The sequence below is a fragment of the Prionailurus viverrinus genome, chromosome B1 (assembly GCF_022837055.1).
Source record: "Prionailurus viverrinus isolate Anna chromosome B1, UM_Priviv_1.0, whole genome shotgun sequence".
In the NCBI taxonomy this organism is placed as follows: domain Eukaryota; kingdom Metazoa; phylum Chordata; class Mammalia; order Carnivora; family Felidae; genus Prionailurus; species Prionailurus viverrinus.
In genome coordinates this window covers 63,199,617-63,219,910 of record NC_062564.1, presented here as the reverse complement: position 1 = coordinate 63,219,910, position 20,294 = coordinate 63,199,617, and the positions used below count along the sequence as shown (strand labels likewise).

The 20,294-nt window shown below is 38.3% G+C and overlaps 1 protein-coding gene and 1 pseudogene across 1 annotated transcript; one reads left to right on the top strand and one right to left on the bottom strand.

The window, feature by feature from the left end:
• Positions 1–2,667: 2,667 nt before the first annotated feature.
• LOC125164766 (NHP2-like protein 1) lies at positions 2,668–12,089 on the bottom strand (annotated as a pseudogene).
• A 7,629-nt stretch (positions 12,090–19,718) lies between these two features.
• On the top strand, positions 19,719–19,979 carry LOC125164555 (protein S100-A6-like). The gene has a single exon (XM_047857352.1). The coding sequence runs from the start codon at positions 19,719–19,721 to the stop codon at positions 19,977–19,979; it is 261 nt and encodes an 86-aa protein (XP_047713308.1).
• Positions 19,980–20,294: the final 315 nt, after the last annotated feature.

Here is a 20,294-nt window from a genome sequence, read left to right as displayed (position 1 = left end):
TTATTTTTCTTCCATCTGGTTACAAAGGAGTAAAACTCCTTCTATCATCAAAAAAATAATTGACATGTATGGTACAATAAAACCATTAACAAAAGAAGTTAATGTTCCTTAGTTATGAGATTTCTCTATCTATGCTTCCAATTGAAAGGGAAACCATCTCTTCCTTTCTTTTTTATATTTTTAAAAAATCTTTAATATCAGTGGATTATTTGAAGTATGTATTTCCTTTTTTAAAAATTGGAATAAGAATATTCATATTCCTTTATGTTTTTCTTTCATATATATTCATATATTTTTTACGAATGTTCTTATCTTTCTTTATTAGATGCTCACAAGACTGGCCCACTAGCACTGTCCTTCTGATGTGATAAAGAATACATACATCTGCTGGACTTCAAGCTGTATTACAAAGCTATAATCATCAAGACAGTATGGTACTGGCACAAGAACAGACACTCAGATCAATGGAACAGAATACAGAACCCAGAAATGGGCCCACAAATATGTGGCCAACTAATCTTTCTCACTCCATACACAAAAATAAACTCAAAATGGATGAAAGACCACACAAAAATAAACTCAAAATGGATGAAAGACCTCAATGTTAGACAGGAAGCCATCAAAATCCTAGGGGAGAAAGCAGGCAAAAACCTCTTTGACCTTGGCCGCAGCAACTTCTTACTCAATATGTCTCTGGAGGCCAGGGAAACAAAAGCAAAAATGAACCATTGGGACATCATCCAAATTAAAAGCTTCTGTACAGCGAAGGAAACAATCAGCAAAACTAAAAGGCAACTGACAGATGGGAAAAGATATTTGCAAATGACATATCAGATAAAGGATTAGTATCCAAAATCTATAAAGAACTTCTCAAACTCAACACCCAAAAAACAAATAATCCAGTGAAGAAATGGGCAAAAGACATGAATAGACACTTCTCCAAAGAAGACATCCGGATGGTCAACCGACACATGAAAAAATGCTCAACATCTCTCATCATCAGGGAAATACAAATCAAAACCACAATGAGATGCCACCTCACTCCTGTCAGAATGGCTCACATTAACAACTCAGGCAACAACAGATGTTGGCGAGGATGCAGAGAAAGAGGATCTCTTTTGCATTGTTGGTGGGAATGCAAGCTGATGCAGCCACTCTGGAAAACAGTATGGAGGTTCCTCAAAAAATTAAAAATAGAACTACCCAATGACCTAGCAATTGCAGTACTAGGCATTTATCCAAGGGATACAGGTGTGCTGTTTCGAAGGGACACACGCACCCCAATGTTTATAGCAGCACTATCAACAATAGGCAAAGTATGGAAAGAGCCCAGATGTCCACTGATGGATGAATGGATAAAGAAGACATGGTATATATATACAATGGAGTATTCCTCGGCAATCAAAAAGAATGAAATCTGGCCATTTGCAACTACATGGATGGAACTAGAGGGTATTATGCTAAGTGAACTTAGTCAGAGAAAGACAAATATCATATGACTTCACTCATATGAGGATGTTGAGATACAAAACAGATGAACACAAGGGAAGGGAAGTAAAAATAATATAAAAACAGGGAGGGAGACAAAACCATAAGAGACTCTTAAATATGGAGAACAAACAGAGGGTTACTGGAGGGGTTGTGGGAGGGGGGATGGGCTGAATGAGTAAGGGGCATTAAGGAATCTACTCCTGAAATCATTGTTGCACTATATGCTAACTAACTTGGATGTAAATTAAAAAAAGAAATTAAAATTAAAAAAATAAAGAATACATACATCTATCTGACCCACATTGTTGCAGGAAACAGGAGTAAGGGCTCTCAGGGCTGTACCAAGTGTCCACTGAAGACATCTCCATTCACCACAAAGGATGTTTCCCTGACTCTAACATCTCTGCTGTAGCATCCAGTCAGGTCTCCATGACTTGCCCAGACTTCTTCATTCCACCATCAGTTGACCCTTTTTTCTTGCTACTCTGGACTCCTTCATGACGTAGGTCAACTGCCCCATGTCTAACTCCCCCAGGCAGCCTCTGGAATTCTGCCTCACATCTTTGGCATGCTGCTGCCCTCAGGGGCATGTTTAGGAGTTGGGGGAGAGGGGGAATAACACCATATTACCAAAGCAAACAGCAGAAGCAGATTAGCAAATAACACTTGAACATACACCTAACAGCCTCACAGGATACATGCAGTCTCCCCAGATGACACATAATCTTCATAGAGAGCAAACACTGTATGGAATGATTTTGTACACCAGGCACAAGGGCTACAAAGTGAACGGTGTTTATAGCCATCATGTTCTACACACCATAGGAAGCTAGTGGCTGAAAGCTGAAACCGGATCTCTATCCTGGCTCTTCCCTGCCTTTGAATGGTGTCACCACTGTGTTGGCCTGTTCTTGGCATTAGTTCGTTTTTCAAAAGGGACGATAAGAAGGCAGAAAGAGTAGAATGGGAGATTGGGCTGGGGTGGGGGATTAATATATGGATGACAACCTGTAAAATAAAAATAATACAAAAATGCAAAAACCAGATTTAGTACCGTAATATCATAAGAGAAGGTGGCTTGAGGTACTACATGCTAACACAGACAACATGATATACAGCCCCGGGGTGGGGAGGGCACGGGGGGATTCAGCGAGGAGTGGGGCAGGGGTCCTCCGTTTAGGCTGAGAGTCTTTGAATGGACTGCTGAATGGACTGGATCTGCTGCTTCAGCTGTGAGCCTTCTTTGCTGGCGACAGACCAGGTGATGACAGGCCTGGAGACCCTGCAGGCCCGCCCCAGGGCCTGCTTGGGGTGCACAAACACTCAGGGGTAGGGCACATTCTTATCCAAACAGGGGGGAAGGTGCAGGATGATCTCCAGCGGCTCAGCGTCTGCAACCATCACGATGAACTCAGAGACGCCTCTGATGAGGGTTTTGGCGGCTCCCTTAGCTCCTTTCGGATGCTGCCTGTAGTTACATGACTGCTGAACAAGGTCCAGTAGTTCCTTGGTGAGGTGGGCGTCAGGGGCCTTCTGATTTACATCAGCCTCAGTCCTGTCTGCCACTCCGTGGTCCCCTCCCCGGGAGCGCAGCTGACGCCAGAGGGGGAGCGCAAACCGGAGGAGTGGAAATTGAAGTATTTATTTCCGTGGTGACTAGACAATTATTGTAAAGTACAGGAGTGGTGTATAGGCATGGGGTGTTTTAATCCATTGAGAACCTGGATATGCTGCACCAAAACTTCTAATCGTTATAATTTAATGGGTGAAAAAAATTCTTGAACTACAGGAGTCTGTAGATGGGCCAAGTGTCTGGGAATTACATAATGCCATTAGGGGAATATCTAAAAGTTATTTGAATATGGAAATATGATATAGTTCAATTGGGCTTTTGTCTTTTATGAAATGGTTCTTATGGGAATATAGCAGAATCAACAAGAAATACAGCAGAAGTTGTTCAGAGTAAACTTTCCAGGAAGAGAATTCTCTATTCCACGTAACTTAATTTTCTAATGATTCTAGCTATAATTTAGTTTTGTTTCCAGATTATCTTTTGCCTGGTTTAGATCACTGGGGTTGAACAACACTGAGACAATAGATCTGCATCCAAGGACTTTTGAAATTGGAATTCAGCCCTAAGACAGCCTTAGAAATAAAGGAATATGTGGGGCATCTGGGCGGCTCAGTCAGTTGAGCCTCCGACTCTTGATTTTGGCTCAGGTCATGATCTCATAGTTCCTGAGATCAAGCCCCATTTTGGGCTTCTTGCTGAGAGCTCTGAGCCTGCTTGGGGTACTCTCTCTCTCCTGTCTCTGCCCTTTCTCCTGATTGTGCTCTCTCACTCTCTCTCAAAATAAATAAATATTTAAAAGAAAAGAAATGAAGGAATACTCAAACAAGCAAGGACATGAGAGTGCAAGAGGAAAAAAAACATAATGGAAAAATCAGGTCAAAAGAAGAAGGCTAGAGAAGCATTGTTGAAAAACAAACTAATTTGGAGAACCAATAATTTGCCCATTGGATATTATTATCTTTGACTAAGTGTCCACCGATTTAGCCTATGAGGCTGAGTTGGATCTGTGGATGTGTTCCTGAGGAAGCGTGGGTTTCTTTCAGTTTTAAAGATACTTGCTCGGTGTTTCTGGTGATATTGAGAAGGGGGTAGAGAGAGCTCCGTGGACTTGCATACGTTGGAGGCAATTCCAGACACCGGGGTTGAGCATCCAAAGATGACATTCAAAGAATTCTAAGAACTTGACATTTTAGGGGCAACACAATAATTAAGATGCATAGTATGACAACCTGTACTGTGGCATGTTAATGTAAACCAGAGCTCCATTAACTAAAGTGGAAAAATCAGCTGTCCTAGCAGAACAATACAAGAGGGACTCAATTTAACTGGAGGTAAATCGGAAACATCAACATGAATTCATTGTTGTTGTTAAGGGATTATTGCTGTTACAGTATGTTAGGGACTGTCTTCTCTGATGTCATCTGCCTCCTTCCCGCAGTCCTGTAAAGCAATCTAAAATACATTTCAGTGCCCGATTTTGTCTTTTTTATCCTCCAGTATTGTTTTCCATTAAAAAGAAGCAGAGCTTTTCAAAATAGCTGATCCAGTGTCTTGGGGCAGGAAAAAAAATCAAGGTGAGCCTGGAACTTTTTTTCCCCAGAAAACAGACAGTTTCAGAGGAATCTGGATGTTAAATAGGTAAAGAGGCCAGCCTGAAAAGAGGACTTTTAGTGACAGCTTGAGGAGCAAGGAGGGAAGCAGCAATTGCCACCAGTTACCATGTGTCTTAATTACCATATTGTTCCCTAAGATTTTGAATTCTTACATTTATTTTATTTTATTTTTTGATCTTCAGCCCAGGCATGCTGGAATTGCCTCCAAGACATGCAGGTCCAGAAGAGCCTTCCTCAGGAAAAACAAAAACCCACAAATCCAACTGCCAGCATGAGTAGAATCAATAGGCACTTAATTAAAGATAATAATGTGAGATAAGCAAGTTAGTGTTCCCAGAGGTTTTACTTTAAGTTTTTTTGATGTTTATTTATTTGTGTGTGTGTGTGTGTGTGTGTGTGTGTGAGAGAGAGAGAGAGAGAGAGAGAGAGAGAGGAGAGGGAGACACAGAATCAGAAGCAGGTTCCAGGCTCTGGGCTAACAGCACAGAACCCAACACAGGCCTCAAACTGTGAGACCATGACATGAGCGGAAGTCAGATGCTCAACTGAATAAGCCCCCCAGGTGCCCACCAGAAGTTTTATTTTAAAACAGTGCTTCTTTAGCCTTTTCCTTTGGAAGTGATTTGTCCTGATAAATATGCTGCTATTTGCCTATTCATCTATTTTGAGGCAGGTTTAGGACTGAATTCCAATTCCATAAGCCAAATTTGGTAAAAGAACCTTGACTGTTTATAGTTAAAAAGCTCAAGGTAACACAAAGCATGCTAAAAGATCATTGTAGTACAGTCATATAGGCAATATTGTGTATAAAAAATACTGAGGGGGGCGCCTGGGTGGCGCAGTCGGTTAAGCGTCCGACTTCAGCCAGGTCACGATCTTGCGGTTCGTGAGTTCGAGCCCCGCGTCAGGCTCTGGGCTGATGGCTCAGAGCCTGGAGCCTGTTTCTGATTCTGTGTCTCCCTCTCTCTCTGCCCCTCCCCCGTTCATGCTCTATCTCTCTCTGTCCCAAAAATAGATAAACGTTGAAAAAAAAATTAAAAAAAAAATACTGAGGATTGAGCAATTCAGATTATGTGAGTTTTTTTTAACTTTCAGGTTAAAATTACAAATGCGAGCTTCTTTCTTTAAGGGGATAAAAATGTATAAAGCTATGCATAAAAAAAGAGAGAATATACTATAGAAAGAGGGACAAGGCTAAATTGATGGAACTGAACAGAAAACTAACCAACACTATTTTTTTTAAGTTAAAATCTTATTTATTGATAATCCAAAGGTTGACCTTGACCCTAGTAATACCAAACTTCGAGTAGCTCTTGATCAGACAAGCAAGACACTATTAAAGTGAGAAAAATGTACTGGAGAATGGAGAAGTACATCTAAATAAAAGATAAGGAGAGGGAAAGTTAAGCATAATGTAAATCCAAAATAGATCCTTTTTTTTTTACAAGAACATGAAATTTAACAATTATGTCAGATAAATAAATTTAGGAATTGGTGATAAAATGAGAAGTTACATGATAGGGGTAGCACGACAGTAAAATATATACATATAAATAGTTTTTTAGAAATAAAGATAGTTAACTATTACAGGAAAACAGGGAGAAAACAAAAATAAAACCAGGATCACTGTAGAGAAGCAACTCTGACCCAATAGAAGTTTGGTGCATTTTCTAGGCCCACCTAGAACTGCCTTCCTGGGGTCTTTTGGGAGCTGATCTGGGACAGCCTTTTGGCCCAACTGCAGGGTGGACCTGATGTGGGGCGCAGGGGAGGGAAGCCAGCATTACTTTGTCAGGATTAGAGGTAAAAACTAAAGACAAGAGAATATCTAGTCTTGACAAGGATGGGGGAAATGATCTACATCCTAGTGTTTCTCAGCAAGGCTGCTTCTGTGTGAACATGACAAAATCAGAAACACAAAAATGTTTCAGTCTGGCTCAGGTGTATGGTTGGCCCTTGAACAATACAGATTTGAACTGCACGGGTCCGTATCCATACAGATTGGTTTTGATACAGTCCGGTACTGTAAGTGTATTTTCTCTTCCTTATGATTTTCTTCATGACATTTTCTTTTCTTTAGCTTATTTTATTGTAAGAATACAGTTTTTAATACATGTAACATATAGGGGCACCTGAGTGGCTCGGTCAATGGAGCATCTGACTTCGGCTCAGGTAATGATTTCATTGTTTGTGAGTTTCAGCCCCACATCGGGTTCGCTGCTGTCAGTGCGCAGAGCCCCCTTTAGATCCTTTGTCCTTCTCTCTCTGCCCCTCCTATCCTTGTGCTCTCTCAGAAATAAATAAAATATTTAAAAAATACATATAATGTACAAAATATTTGTTCATCGACTGTTGATGTTATTAGTAAGCCTTCTGGTTAACAATAGGCTACTAGTTGCTAAATTTTAGGGGAGTCAAATTTATACTAAGATTGGGGCACCTGGGTGGTTCAGTTGGTTGGGTGGCCGACTTTGGCTCAGGTCTTGATCTGTTGTCTTTGAGTTCGAGCCCCGCATCAGGCTCCGTGCTGACAGCTTGGAGCCTGGAGCCTGCTTCAAATTCTGTGTATCCCTCTCTCTCTGCCCCCTTCCCCATTCGCACTCTGTGTCTCTCTGAATTTCAAAAATGAATAAATGTTAAAAAATTTAAAAAGTATTATACTGAAATTTTCGACTACTCAGGGGTCGGTGCTTCTAATCCCTGTGTTGATCAAGGTCAACCGTATTGCCATCTCCCTACTACTGAACAGTCACATGAAAATAGTGGACCTGCTGCTCAAATACCATTACAATGATTCTCCAAATATTACGACTCCGTTCAGTGATTCAGTCTTTTCCATGTAGTTTGAACTACATTTTTCACTTTTATAACTAGTATTGCACATATATTATTACGTGAATATTAAATACCCAGGGACGTGCTGAGCAGTCATTTATAAACAATTGGTGAGTAAAGTATGTTCTCAAAACCATTGTAAATTCACAACCATATTGTATTTTAGAAAATATATTTTTTCCTCCAAATTATTTTGAGGCTGTTGGTTTACCTGAACAGTGTCCCAAGCCCTACATTCTGCCTGGGTACACGGGTCTGAGGCACACAACTGAAAGCGCAGGTGAAGGGTGAATTTCGCTGCAATTAGTAGGCTCTGTTCTCAGAGGGAATCCAAGCCAAACGTAATTGCTCCAATTCTCCGGCTAGATGTCTTGCATAAAAAATAATAACAGAAGGCAATTAAACACATGAACAGACTGAGGAAAATTGTGGTATGTTAACCCTGAAAGAGAACACACCTAAATGCCATCCTCGTGATTGTACTGTTTCATGATATGTCTGCTCTCAAAACGTGTTGCAGATATGTGTCTTGCAGAAAAACTGCTTTAAGTTCATGAAGACACGTAAATCATCTATGTATATATAAATTCCAACGCTACATTCATGAGATCAAAGCACCTTTTCATTCTTCTTCTAATCAGGATTTTTTTCCTTTTGTATCATTCTCGGTTGTGGTTCAAGTAAATGCAACAGAGATTTTGCTGTTTTTACTTATTACATAAACAATTCACCTGGTTTTAAAAGTGAGGCAAATAGGAGCACCTGGGTGGCTCAGTTGGTAGACCATCTAATGCTTGATCTCAGGGTCATGAGTTCAAGCCCCACATTAGGCGTGGAGCCTACTTAAAAAAGAAGGAAAGAAGGAAGGAAAAGCCATGCAAATAAGAACTGTAGAAGAGAGTCTCATGTTCATGTATACTTTACCAGCAAAGTATGTGAACTCTAGCTTGTTGTATGACAATTAGAGGTTCAGGACTTTGAAGGCTCAGAGAAGCACAGACCAAGTGTAGGTATGGTTGGAAAACTGGGCGGAAGCCTGACAGAACTATGCTTTCCAATGTATCCACAAATTCTACCTACTTGGCTCCGTACACATTTATTTCTGGAACCACCTAGACTCTCCTCAATTGAAGAACATATTTCCAATCTTTCATCTCTTATGGGGAAGATTGGCAAATAATAATGTGATACATAGCCAAAGAATTATGTGATACATACTTCAGTTTTAAATGTTGTAAACAGGCAAGTCTATCATTTTGTTTTTTGATACAAAACTAAAATATACTTACATTTGCCTACCACTGGTCTATTTCATACGGGTTTCCTTTTATAAAACGGTTTCATTGAATCGATACGTATTGTCAACACACCAATAAAGATCCTAAAACACATATTTTACTTGGATCATTTATAGAGTAATCATGTGCTTCTATGTAACTATCAAGATTGAAATAAATCTAGTCTCAAAAAAATAGAGAATTCTCTGTATGTTTATGCTATTTCTCTTTCCAGACAACATCTAGAGAAATTAAGAGGTAACGATACTAAGGGAGTAATTAAGTGTTCCACATTTGGAAATACAATTTTTTTTCCTTTCAAAATAGAGCTTTCAGAGAGTCTGTTGTTTCAGAGAGGAATAAAGATCACCTAGAATTGGGAGGGCTGCTGTGAATAGATTACCTAGAGCTGCTTCATTTGTCAAGTTGTTGTGATTTCTCTCTCTCTTCCCTGGGCTAGTTTCATCTTTACCTTTTCTTTTGGGTAAAAGTAGATTTTCTTCTTCAGTCACTAAAACACTCAGTCATTATTTGGAACTATCAGAGACTTGGTTTATAGAGATAATAATTCAAAAATTTTTGGTGGATGATACTGCCCAAATATATGATCAAAGCCAGGTATTTTCAATGGGCAAATCCTGTTTTTTATGATGTAAATGCTTGGCATTTCTACTTCCCAGATTCCGAGCAAGTAAAAGCATCCTGGGAATGCCTAAACTCAAGTATTTGTAGTTATTAATAATTAGCATACTTACGGTAACCGTCACTCCATTTACAGAGATCTAGGTTTTATTAACCGTTTGCATCACTGTGCAAACCCATCAGCTTGAGCCATCCTGTCTAAGGTAGATCCAGAACCACTGGAAATTGAATTTGGCTCTCCTAAAAGTCTTAAAAAGTACTGTTTTTCTAAGAAGTCTAGGCTACATAATGGTTTTCTTACTCTGATGACTAGATCCACACCTTTTTACCACAACTCATTTAAAGCTGTTTGTTAGAGGTGGTTATAGTTTCTCTGAGGATGTAAAATGAGATTAAACACCTCTGACTCCTTTTAACACAACTGCTTCCTCCTTTTTCTCCCCAAGCTCACCACCACAATCCATTTCATATTTGCTTAACATTTATGATATGCCAAGAACTATAAAAAAAAAAAAAAGACAAAGTTTCTTCCTTTGAGATAGCAACTTCAAGTATCATCTCACTTTTACTGTGAGTGTTTGGGGAGCATTTCTCCCCATCATTTGTATATGTGTTATCAGGAAATAGAGGTGCTGGTACCCTTTTGAGCATGGGATATTTTATGCGAATGTTAGACAAGCCGATTGCTGAATTTGAATCTGGTAAGACATTGGCAAAATGGAATGAGGGAGAGTGACAGGACCATGGAAGAAGGGGCAAATGGGACAAACAACTGATGTCTAAGAGGACCAAAAAGAACAAAATAACCCTCAAGAGCTGGGAGCTGGCCTGGTCCTGTCAACTGGGCCATAGAGTTCATGGCGCTCACGGCCAGGCCATGATGGTTTCCTGTTGAGCATAAACAATCTCTTAGAGCACCAACATTGGATGAGGGCACTTTGTCTTGGTAATGAAGTGAAACAAAAGCAAGACCACTGTGGAGTAGGGTCTGAGCTTAACAAAAAACAAGGTCACTATGAAATCATAAAAACAATCAAACGTCCTGTCTCCCAGCAGAGTAACTCCTGGTCTGGTTCTTTACCAATGGCATCTCTCACCCCTCTTCGTTTCTCCTGCCTTCTAGATAAAAATGATCGAGGTACCCAATTATAGATACCCAATTACTTCCTGCCAGCATCCAATCCATGGCAGACACCTGCTTGTGTTGAACTCTTCTCCAAAATGTCTAACACGAGCCAAGTTCCCACAGAAAGTTCCTTCTCTTTCCTAATGAGATGCCCTCATAGTTCCTGCATGGTGTGTGGTCTCCGTGGTGTGTGGTCGCAGTGAGACCAGCCAAGAAACCACGTCTGTTTGACTTACAGATGTGTTACTTGTGGTTTTTGGCTGCAGTGCATAAACAAGAGTTAGGCCCAGGTTTAGGACTGCCATATACTTTCTTTTCTTTTCGGCTGTCAGAATCATCTGAGCTTGCTTTTAAAAATGCAGATGCCTGGGTTCAATCCTAGATCACTTGAACCTCTGCAGAGGGCCAGGAGCTGCATTTTAACAAGCTTCTCAGGTGAATGTTACGTGCATGTAAGAGTGTATACAGAGCTTGACATGTTTTCCACGTGTGCTGAAGAAATGTCCATTCAAGTAAAGCCAGAGAGAGACTACCTTATATAATTCTGTACCCATTTTGTTGGAAGATAACTTCCAAAACTTGGCCAATTTTAAAAATACATTTTTAAAATGTATGATCGATCCCCGTTGTTCACAGATTGCGTGTCCATGAATTCACCTACTTGCTAAAATTTCTTTGTAATCCCCAAATCAATACTCGTGGTACTTTCATGGTCATTTGTGGACTTGTGCAGAGCCTGGAAAAATTTGAATAGCCTGATGCACAGGTTCCCAGCTGAGGTCCAAGGAGGCGCCTCTGCCTTGTTTCAGCTCTCATGCTGGGATGCCAGGAGGATGGAGATGGTAGGGGGCAGGGCAAGAAAGTCCCACCCTGGGGGCAGTTGGAAGGGGTTTGATCCCAATTCTGGCATCTGCTAGGGAGATAGCCTCGGGTAAGTCACTTAGCTCTTCTGAAGCTTGTGTTTGCTGTCTCTCTTTATTATGGAAAGAATAGACATAACACAAAATTTGCCATTTCAACCATTTTTAGATGTACAATTTAGCGGTATTAAGTGTATTCCCAGTATTCTGTAACCACGACCACTATCTATTTCCAGAATTTTTCATCATCCCAAACAGAAACTCTATATCCATTAAACGATAACACACAATTTCCTTCTGGTCCCAGCCCCTGGCAACATCTACTCTACTTTCCGTTTCTAGGAACTTGCCTATTCTAGGAACCTTACATAAGTGGAATTATAAAATAGTTGTCCTTTGTGTCTGGCTTCTTTCACTTAGCATAATATTTTCAAGTTTTAACCACACTGTAGCATGTATCAGAATTTCATGCCTTGTTACAGATGAATAATATTCCATTGGATGTATATACCACGTTGTGTTTATCCATTCCCATGGACATTTGGGTTGTTTCCACCTTTTGCTTATGCTTACTGTAACACTGCTATAAACATTCGTGTACAAGTATATGTTTAAGTCCCTATTTCCAACTCTTGGAGGTGTATAAATCCAGAAGCGGAACTGTGGAGTCATATGGTACTTCTGATGAGGGTTGGAAGCAGAAAAATGTTCACTGTTAGCCTGGAAGGCTGACCTATAGCCTGCATAGTTCCGATAAGGATCAAATACGTGCTGGTTGCCACATTTTTTTTTTAAAGAATTTATTTTAAATAATCTCTACGCCCACTGTGGGGTTCAAACTCATAACCCCGAGACCAAGAGTCGCATGTTCTACTGACTGAATCTGCCAGGTGCCCCTGCTTGCCACATTCTTAATGGGTCTCATGACGGCTTGTAAATCTTACCGATAGTTAATATCCAACTGAATGATAGCACCAGAGAAATCTTGTGAAAGTAGTTTTGTGAGGAGAAATTCGAGGAAGACATTTATGATCTATTACTTCTTGCATGTCCCGTCCCCTCCCCCCTGAGCACTAAGCAGATAACCGCCAGCTTTCACATGGCTCAAGTGCAGGTCTTTCTGTACTGTCCCTGTGCTACTTCAATAAACTTAATAAATTGAGCCATACAATGTCTCAAGAATTCTTTCCTGACCTTTGCACTCCACCACCCTGCAAACTGCTATGTTTAACTTTTTGAGGAACAGCCAACCTGTTTTCCACAGCTGTTGCAACATTTTACATTCCCACCAGCATTGCACAAGGGTGCCGATTTCTCCCTACATTTTCACCAATACTTGTTATTTTCCTTAAGAAAAAATAGCCATCCTAATGGGTGCAGAGGGCTCATTTTCTTCTTTGTAACCTGAAAAAAGTAGAATCTACCAGGATGAATTGCTTTCAGGTTTGAAGATTATGGTTGATGTTATATACAGTCTTCCCCCATTTCTCAAGAGTTCATGTTATGCCATTTCACTCTTACAAAAGACCTACATTAGTAACTCTTGTAGCTAACTTGAAAGAAATCCAAAGAGGACTTACGCTTTTATAAAAAAGACAAAAAGTGAAAATAGCGGTCAGAGTTTGTTTTGTGGGTCATGCCCCTCATCTCTGCCCCCCAACAGCAAGAGTAACCCTAGTGGGTTTCTTTCCTGGGAACTACCCTCAGCATCTCAACATCAAGCTGCTGTAACTTTGAATCGTTCGTGAACATTTGTGCTTTATCTCAGTTTATTTGTGCGTCTGTTAGCAAGATGTGTCCGAACGTATCAGAAAAGCCTAAAAGAGGTTATTTTGGGGGTCTGGGAATGCTAAAAAGTTTTCTGTATAATTAATAGTTGCTTTTTTTGCTTTATACCATTTTGGTGTCTGCCACCATTAATACCCCAATGAAAGTAGTTATACATGCCACTTCCTGGACTTGTGTGAGGATATCGTATACACCCATGAGGAAGACTGCTGGGCCACACACTGTACATGTACTTAGTTTAAGTACTGCCAGACTGCTCTTCAGAATGTGCATGAATCTATCTCCCATCCGTGAGTGCATGAGTCCTTCCTTAGTCCTACAACCTCTTCAGATCACCAGCAGGAAAGGAAGCTCAGAATTTCTGTCTTTTAAAGATCAAAAGTTTTTAAATATGATGAGGTTCAAATTATCCTTTTTTTTTTTTTTTTAATCGTTTGTGCTTTGACCTTGCCTAACCCAAGATCACAAAGATTTTCTCCTATGTTTTCTTCCAGAAGTTTGGGCTTTTATAGTAATGCAAGTTAATGTTTGTTTATAGTATTTATGGTTCATTTTTTTCTGTATGAAAACCAAATAGTTCCAGTAATGTTTGTTGAAAAGACCATCTTTCTCAATTAATTGGCTTTGATGTCTGTCAGTAACCACTTGACTATATATGTGTGGATCTAAATTTTCGATTCTGTTCCATTAGTCTGTATCCATAAGTCTCTTCTTATTTCAATACCATGCTTTCTTCATTACTGATATATTACAGAAAACCTCAAAGTCAGGTTGTATAAATCTTTTTAAGATTTTCATCTATGTTGTAGTATGTATTAGAATTTCATTTGCTTTCATTGCTGAATAATATTTCATTGTATGACTATACCATATTTTGTGTATCCAGTTGTCAATTGGTAGATATTTGGGTTGTTTCCAGTTGGGCTATTATGAATAATTCTATGGACGTTTGTGTACACATTTTTTTGTGGGACATATGTATAACTCTCTTGTAGATATACCTTCAAGTTCAAATTTTTAATGTAATTATATATTATGAGATAATACACAATTATGCTTTAGAAAATTCACAGAGACCATTTATTTCACTCTCTTAGGGTAGAATTCACACATGATAGTAATTCCATTTTATTTATTCATTTATGTATTTATACATTTTATTTTATTTTTGTTTTTAATTTTTCTAATTCCAGTATAAATTAACATACAGTGTTATATTAATTTCAGGTGTACAATATAGGGATTCAACAATTCTATACATTACTCGGTGTTCATTATGATAAATGTCTTGATTCCCTTCACCCATTTTACCCATCCCTCTACCCACCTCCCCTCTGATAGTCACCAGTTTGTTCTCTGCATCTAAGAGTTTGGTTTTTTGTCTCTTTTGCTTTGTTCATTTGTTTTGGTTCTTAAATTCCTCATATAAGTAAAATCATATGGTATTTGTCTTTCTCTAACTTATTTCACTTAGCCTTACACCTTCTAGATCCGTCCATGTTTTTACAAATGGCAAGATTTAATTCTTTTTTTTATGGTTAAGTAATATTCCACTATGTTCATAGATATAGATATAGATATAGATATATAGATATCACTTCTTTGTCCTAATTCATCTATCAAAGGGCAGTTGGGTTGCTTTCATACTTTGGCTATTGTAAATAGTGCTGTGATAAACAAAGGGGTGCATGTATCTTTTTAAATTAGTATTTTCCTATTCTTTGAGTAAGTACTTAGTGGCAGAATTACTGAATCATATGATAATTATCTTTTAAATTTATTAAGGTTTTCCACAGTGGCTGCACCAGTTTGCATTCCCATCAACAGGGTACAAGGGTTTCTTTTCCTCCACATCCTTGCCAACACCTGTTATTTCTTATGTTGTTGATTTTAGCCATTCTGACAGGTGTGAGGTGATATCTCATTGTAATTTTGATTTGCATTTCCCTGTTGGTAAGTGATGTTAGGCATATTTTTATGTATCTGTTGGCCATCTGGATGTCTTCTTTGGAGAAATGTCTATTTATGTCTTCTGCGCATTTTTAAATTGGATTATTTGGGGTCTTTTGGTGTTGAGTTGTATAAGGTCTTTATATATTTTGGATACTAACCCCTTATTGAATATATCATTTGCAAATACCTTCTATTCAGTAGGTTGTCTTTTGTTTTGTTGATCATTTCCTTTTCTGTGCAGAAACTTTCCAATAGTCTATTTTACTTTTTATTTTTATTTTGATTCCCTTGCCTTAGAGGTATATCCGGAAAAATGTTGCTACTGCCAACGTCAGAGAAATTACTCTTTATGCTTTTTTCTAGGATTTTTATGGTTTCAGGTCTCACATTTAGGTCTTTAATCCATTTTGAGTTTTTTTTTTTCCTATAGCGTATGAAAGTGGTCCCTTGCACGTAGCTGTCCAGTTTTCCCAACACTGTTTATTGAAGAGACTGTCTTTTTCCCATTACATATTCTTGCCTTGTTTGTCAAAGATAAATTGACCATACAATCATAGATTTATTTATGGATTCTCTATTTTGTTCTATTGATTTATGTGTTTATTTTTGTGCCAGTACCATATTGTTTTGATTACCACTACTTTGTAGTATATCTTAAAATATGGGATTGTGATACCTCTAGTCTTCTTCTTTTTCAAGGTTGCTTTGGCTAGTCTTTTGTGGTTCCACACAAATTTTAGGATTATTTTTTCTAGTTCTGTGAAAAAAATTATTGGTATTTTAATAGGGATTGCATTAAATCTGTAGATTGCTTTGGGTAGCATGGACAATTTAACAATATTTGTTCTCCCAATGCATGAGTATAGATTATCTTTCCATTCCTTTGTGTCTTCTTCAATTTCTTTCATCAGTGTTTTAGTGTTCAGAGTATTGGTCTTTCACCTCCTTGTCATCTGCAATAGTGAAAGTTTAACTTCTTCTTTACCAACTTGGATGACTTCTATTTCTTTTAGTTATGTGATTGCTGTGGCTAGGACCTCCAGTACTATGTTAAATAAAAGTGATGAGAGTGGACAGCCTTGTCTTGTTCCTGATCTTGGGAGAAAAGCTCTAAGCTTTTCACCATTGAGTGTGATATTAGCTGTGGGTTTTTCACATATGGTCTTTATTATGTTGAGGTATATTCCCTCTAAACCTACTTTGCTGAACATTTTTATCATGAATGGATGTTGTAGTTTGTCAAATGCTTTCTCTGCATCTATTGAAATGATCATACAGCTTTATCCTTTCTCTTGTTAATATGATGTATCATGTTGATTTATTTACATATATTGAACCACTCTTGCAACCCAGGAATAAATACCACTTGATTATGGTGAATGAGTTTTGAATGTATTGTTGGATTCTGTTTGTTAATATTTTGTTAAGGATGCTTGCATCTATGTTCATCAGAGATATTGGTCTCTTTTTTTGTGTGGTGCCTTTATTAGGTTTTGGTATCAGGATAATTGTGGCCTCATACAGTGAATTTGAAAGTTTTCCTTCCTCCTCTATTTTTTAGAATAGTTGAGAAGGATAGGTATTAACTCTTTTTTAAATGTTTGGTAGAATTCATTTGTGGAGCCATGTAGTCCTGGGCTTTTGTTTTCTGGGAGTGTTTTCATTACTGATTCAATTTCATTGCTGATAATCAATCTGTTCAAATTTTCTATTTCTTTCTGATTCTGTTTTGGGAGATTATATATTTCTAGGAATTTATCCATTTCTTCTAAGTTGTACAATATTTTTGCATATAATTTTTCATATTATTCTCTTATAATCTTTGTATTTCTGTGGTGTTGGTTGTTATTTCTCCTCTCTCATTTCTGATTTTGTTTAGTAGTTCCATTTTATAAAGCATAATATTTTAAATTAATTGACTTCAAAGTTGGTACTTGAAGTAGAACAAAAAAAAATGGTGAGACTGTTAGGATACATTATTTAGAGTCAAATTATAAATGCAAAAATAATCTTGCATATCTTGAACAGAATGTAGAAGTATATTAAAAGACTGATAATCCATGACCAAGTGGGATTTATTCCAGAAATGCAAATGTAGTTTATAGCATTAAATAAAAGTATTAATATAATTCACCATATTTATAGGTCAAAGGAGAGAAACTGATGTTCATCTTGATTGATGCCAAAAATGCATTTAATAAAGTTTAATATCCATTTTCAATGAAAACATTCAGTAAAGTAGAATTAGATGAATATTTCCTTAACTCATTAATGTCTGGGGTAAAATAAAGGGGCCACTAATATATTAAAACAAGGAGTTCAATAAGAGCTGGAATAGAAGCAGCAAAATTGTCATTTTTGCAGGTTATTTTAATCTATATATACATAAAATTAATAGTTGGCTTATATACAAAAAAAAATCCCTAATAATAAAATATGTTGGCAGACAACATGTTGATTTCAATAGCCACAAAAATTTAAATTACATAAGAAAACATTAATAACAAGTGCTATATGAAGAAAATGATCAAACTTTATTGAGATCTGTTTGACTCCAAATACAGTGCTAATCACTATACTGCATATATTCATACATATTAATTTATAGATAAAGGTAGCATTTTGTGGGGTTTTTTGTTTTGTTTTTAGATTTTTATTTATTTATTTATTTTAATTTCCAAGACAGAGAGAGAAAGAGAGAGAGCGAGCCCAAACAGGGAAGGGGCAGAGAGAGGAAGACAGAGGATCTGAAGCAGGCTATGGGCTATCAGCACAGAGCTGGATGGGGGCTCGAACTCACTAACTGTAAGATCATGACCTAAGCTGAAGTCAGGCACTTAACAGACTGAGTCACCTAGGCACCCCAAGGTAGCATTTTGAATAAGTGGTAAAGAAAGGTCATTCAGGGGCGCTAGGGTGGCTCAGTCGGTTGAAGGTCTGACTTCAGCTCAGGTCACAATCTTGCGGTCTGTGAGTTCGAGCCCCATGTTGGGCTCTGGGCTGATGGCTCAGAGCCTGGAGCCTGCTTCCGATTCTGTGTCTCCCTCGCTCTCTGCCCCTCCCCCATTCATGCTCTGTCTCTCTCTGTTTCAAAAATAAATAAACTTTAAAAAAAAATTTAAAATAAAAAAATAAACAAAAAAAAAGAACGGTCATTCAGTAAGGGTTTGGGACAATAGATTAGTCATCCAGCAAAAAACAAAAACAAAAAACATACAGATCCAGACTTTAACTCCTTTTGCGTAAATACCTCCTAGATATATCACAGATGGAACAAAAGTACTAGAGGGGAAAAAAATGAGTAAATATTTTTCCCTTTGAGATATGGGAGACTTTTAAAAAATTGTTTAATGTTTATTTATTTTTGAGAGAGAGACAGAGCATGAGTGGGGGGAGGGGCAGAGAGAGAGGGAGACAAAGAATCCAAAGCGGGGTTCAGGCTCTGAGCTGTCAGCACAGAGCCTGATGAGAGGCTTGAACCCGCCCACTGCATCATGACCTGAGCCGAAGTCTGATGCTTAACCAACTGAGCCACCCAGGTACCCCATAAAAAATTGTTGTTTAAGTTTATTTATTTATTTTGAGAGAGACAGAGACAGCATGAGTCGGGGAGGGGCAGCAAGAGAGGGAGAGAGAGAATCCCAAGCAGGCTCCCCACTGACAGCACAGAACCCAATGTGGGGCTTGAACACAAGCAGCTGTGAGATCATGACCTGAGCCAAAACCAAGAGTCACATGCTTAGTTGACTGAGCCACCCAGGTGCCCTGAGATATGGCAAACTTTTTAAAACCATGTCACAAAAACTCAGAAACCAAAAAGGATAAGATTGTTAACTTTGATCTTTTAAACTTTTGCATTGCAGACAACCAAATGGAAAATGAACTCCTAATTCACACTATATGGAAGGGAGAGAGACAGAGGACAAATTAGAAAAATGTTTCAGAAAATGATATATAACAAAGTGCTAATCCACACACACATATGTACACACACATATACATGCATACCTTTATGGGGGAAAAAACAAAAGAAAGATGACAAAAGAATATGAACAGGAAATTTATAAAAAGAAGTAATCCAAATAACCAATAAGCATAGGAGATGCTTAATTTTATTAGGAATCAAATACTAGCTAAGGAAACTATTAATGAAATATTATTGTTTGGTCCTCAACAAATATTGAAAAGGTTAATAACATTCAGAGTTGGATATAGTCTCAGGAAATGTATACTCTCATGTCCTACTGGTGAGAATGTAAATTGGTACAATATTTCTAGAGGATAGTTCCCCAATATTCATAAAAATGACCCAAAATCACACATGCATGAATTTATCCAAAAGAAATAAAGGGATAAGTGAGAATAGATATATTCTCACAGGATACTCATCGTGGCTTTGTTTATAATGGTAGAAATTTAGAAATAGCCTAGATAAGTTATGTCAAGGTGACACATGAATTCAGTAGAATACACTGAAGCCTGTAGGCTAAGAGGTAGGCTGGTCACCCCCTGGTCCCTCCATGCTCTCCAGGCTGTGTTCACTGAACCTAGCGCCCAACCATGGTGTACCCCCTGGATCAGGCTATTGGCCTCTTTGTGGCCATCTTCCACAAGTACTTGGGCAGGGAAGGCGACAAGAACACCCTGAGCAAGAAGGACTTGAAGTTGCTGATCCAGAAAGAGTTCACCATTGGCCCAAAGGTGCAGGATACTGAAATTGCAAAGCTCATGGATGACCTGGACTGGAACAAGGACCAGGTGGTAAACTTCCAGGATTATGTCACCCTGATTTTCATCTACAATGATGCCCTTAAGGGCTGAAAATAAATCAGGAAGGTGGAGACACCATCTATAGGGCCTGCCTAAGTCAAATCCAGTGGTGGGTAATTGTTCGATAATTATCTTTTTTTTTTTTTTTAGTTAAAAAAGAAAACACTGCAGCCTGTAAAACAAGAAAGTAGTTTTTTATTGATGGGTATGGAAGGATCTCAGGGACAAATGATTAACTGAAAAGAAGCATGTTTCAGAATAGTGTATACAGTGAGTGATTTCCCTTATGTAAAATTGCACTAGTCTACAAATGGGTAGATATGCCTAAAGGATGTTCACCACACTGTCAGATGTTTTCTCTGGTGA

Bases quoted from the DNA above. Each gene is read 5' to 3' on its own strand.
- LOC125164555 (XM_047857352.1), top strand. From the start codon at position 19,719: ATGGTGTACCCCCTGGATCAGGCTATTGGCCTCTTTGTGGCCATCTTC.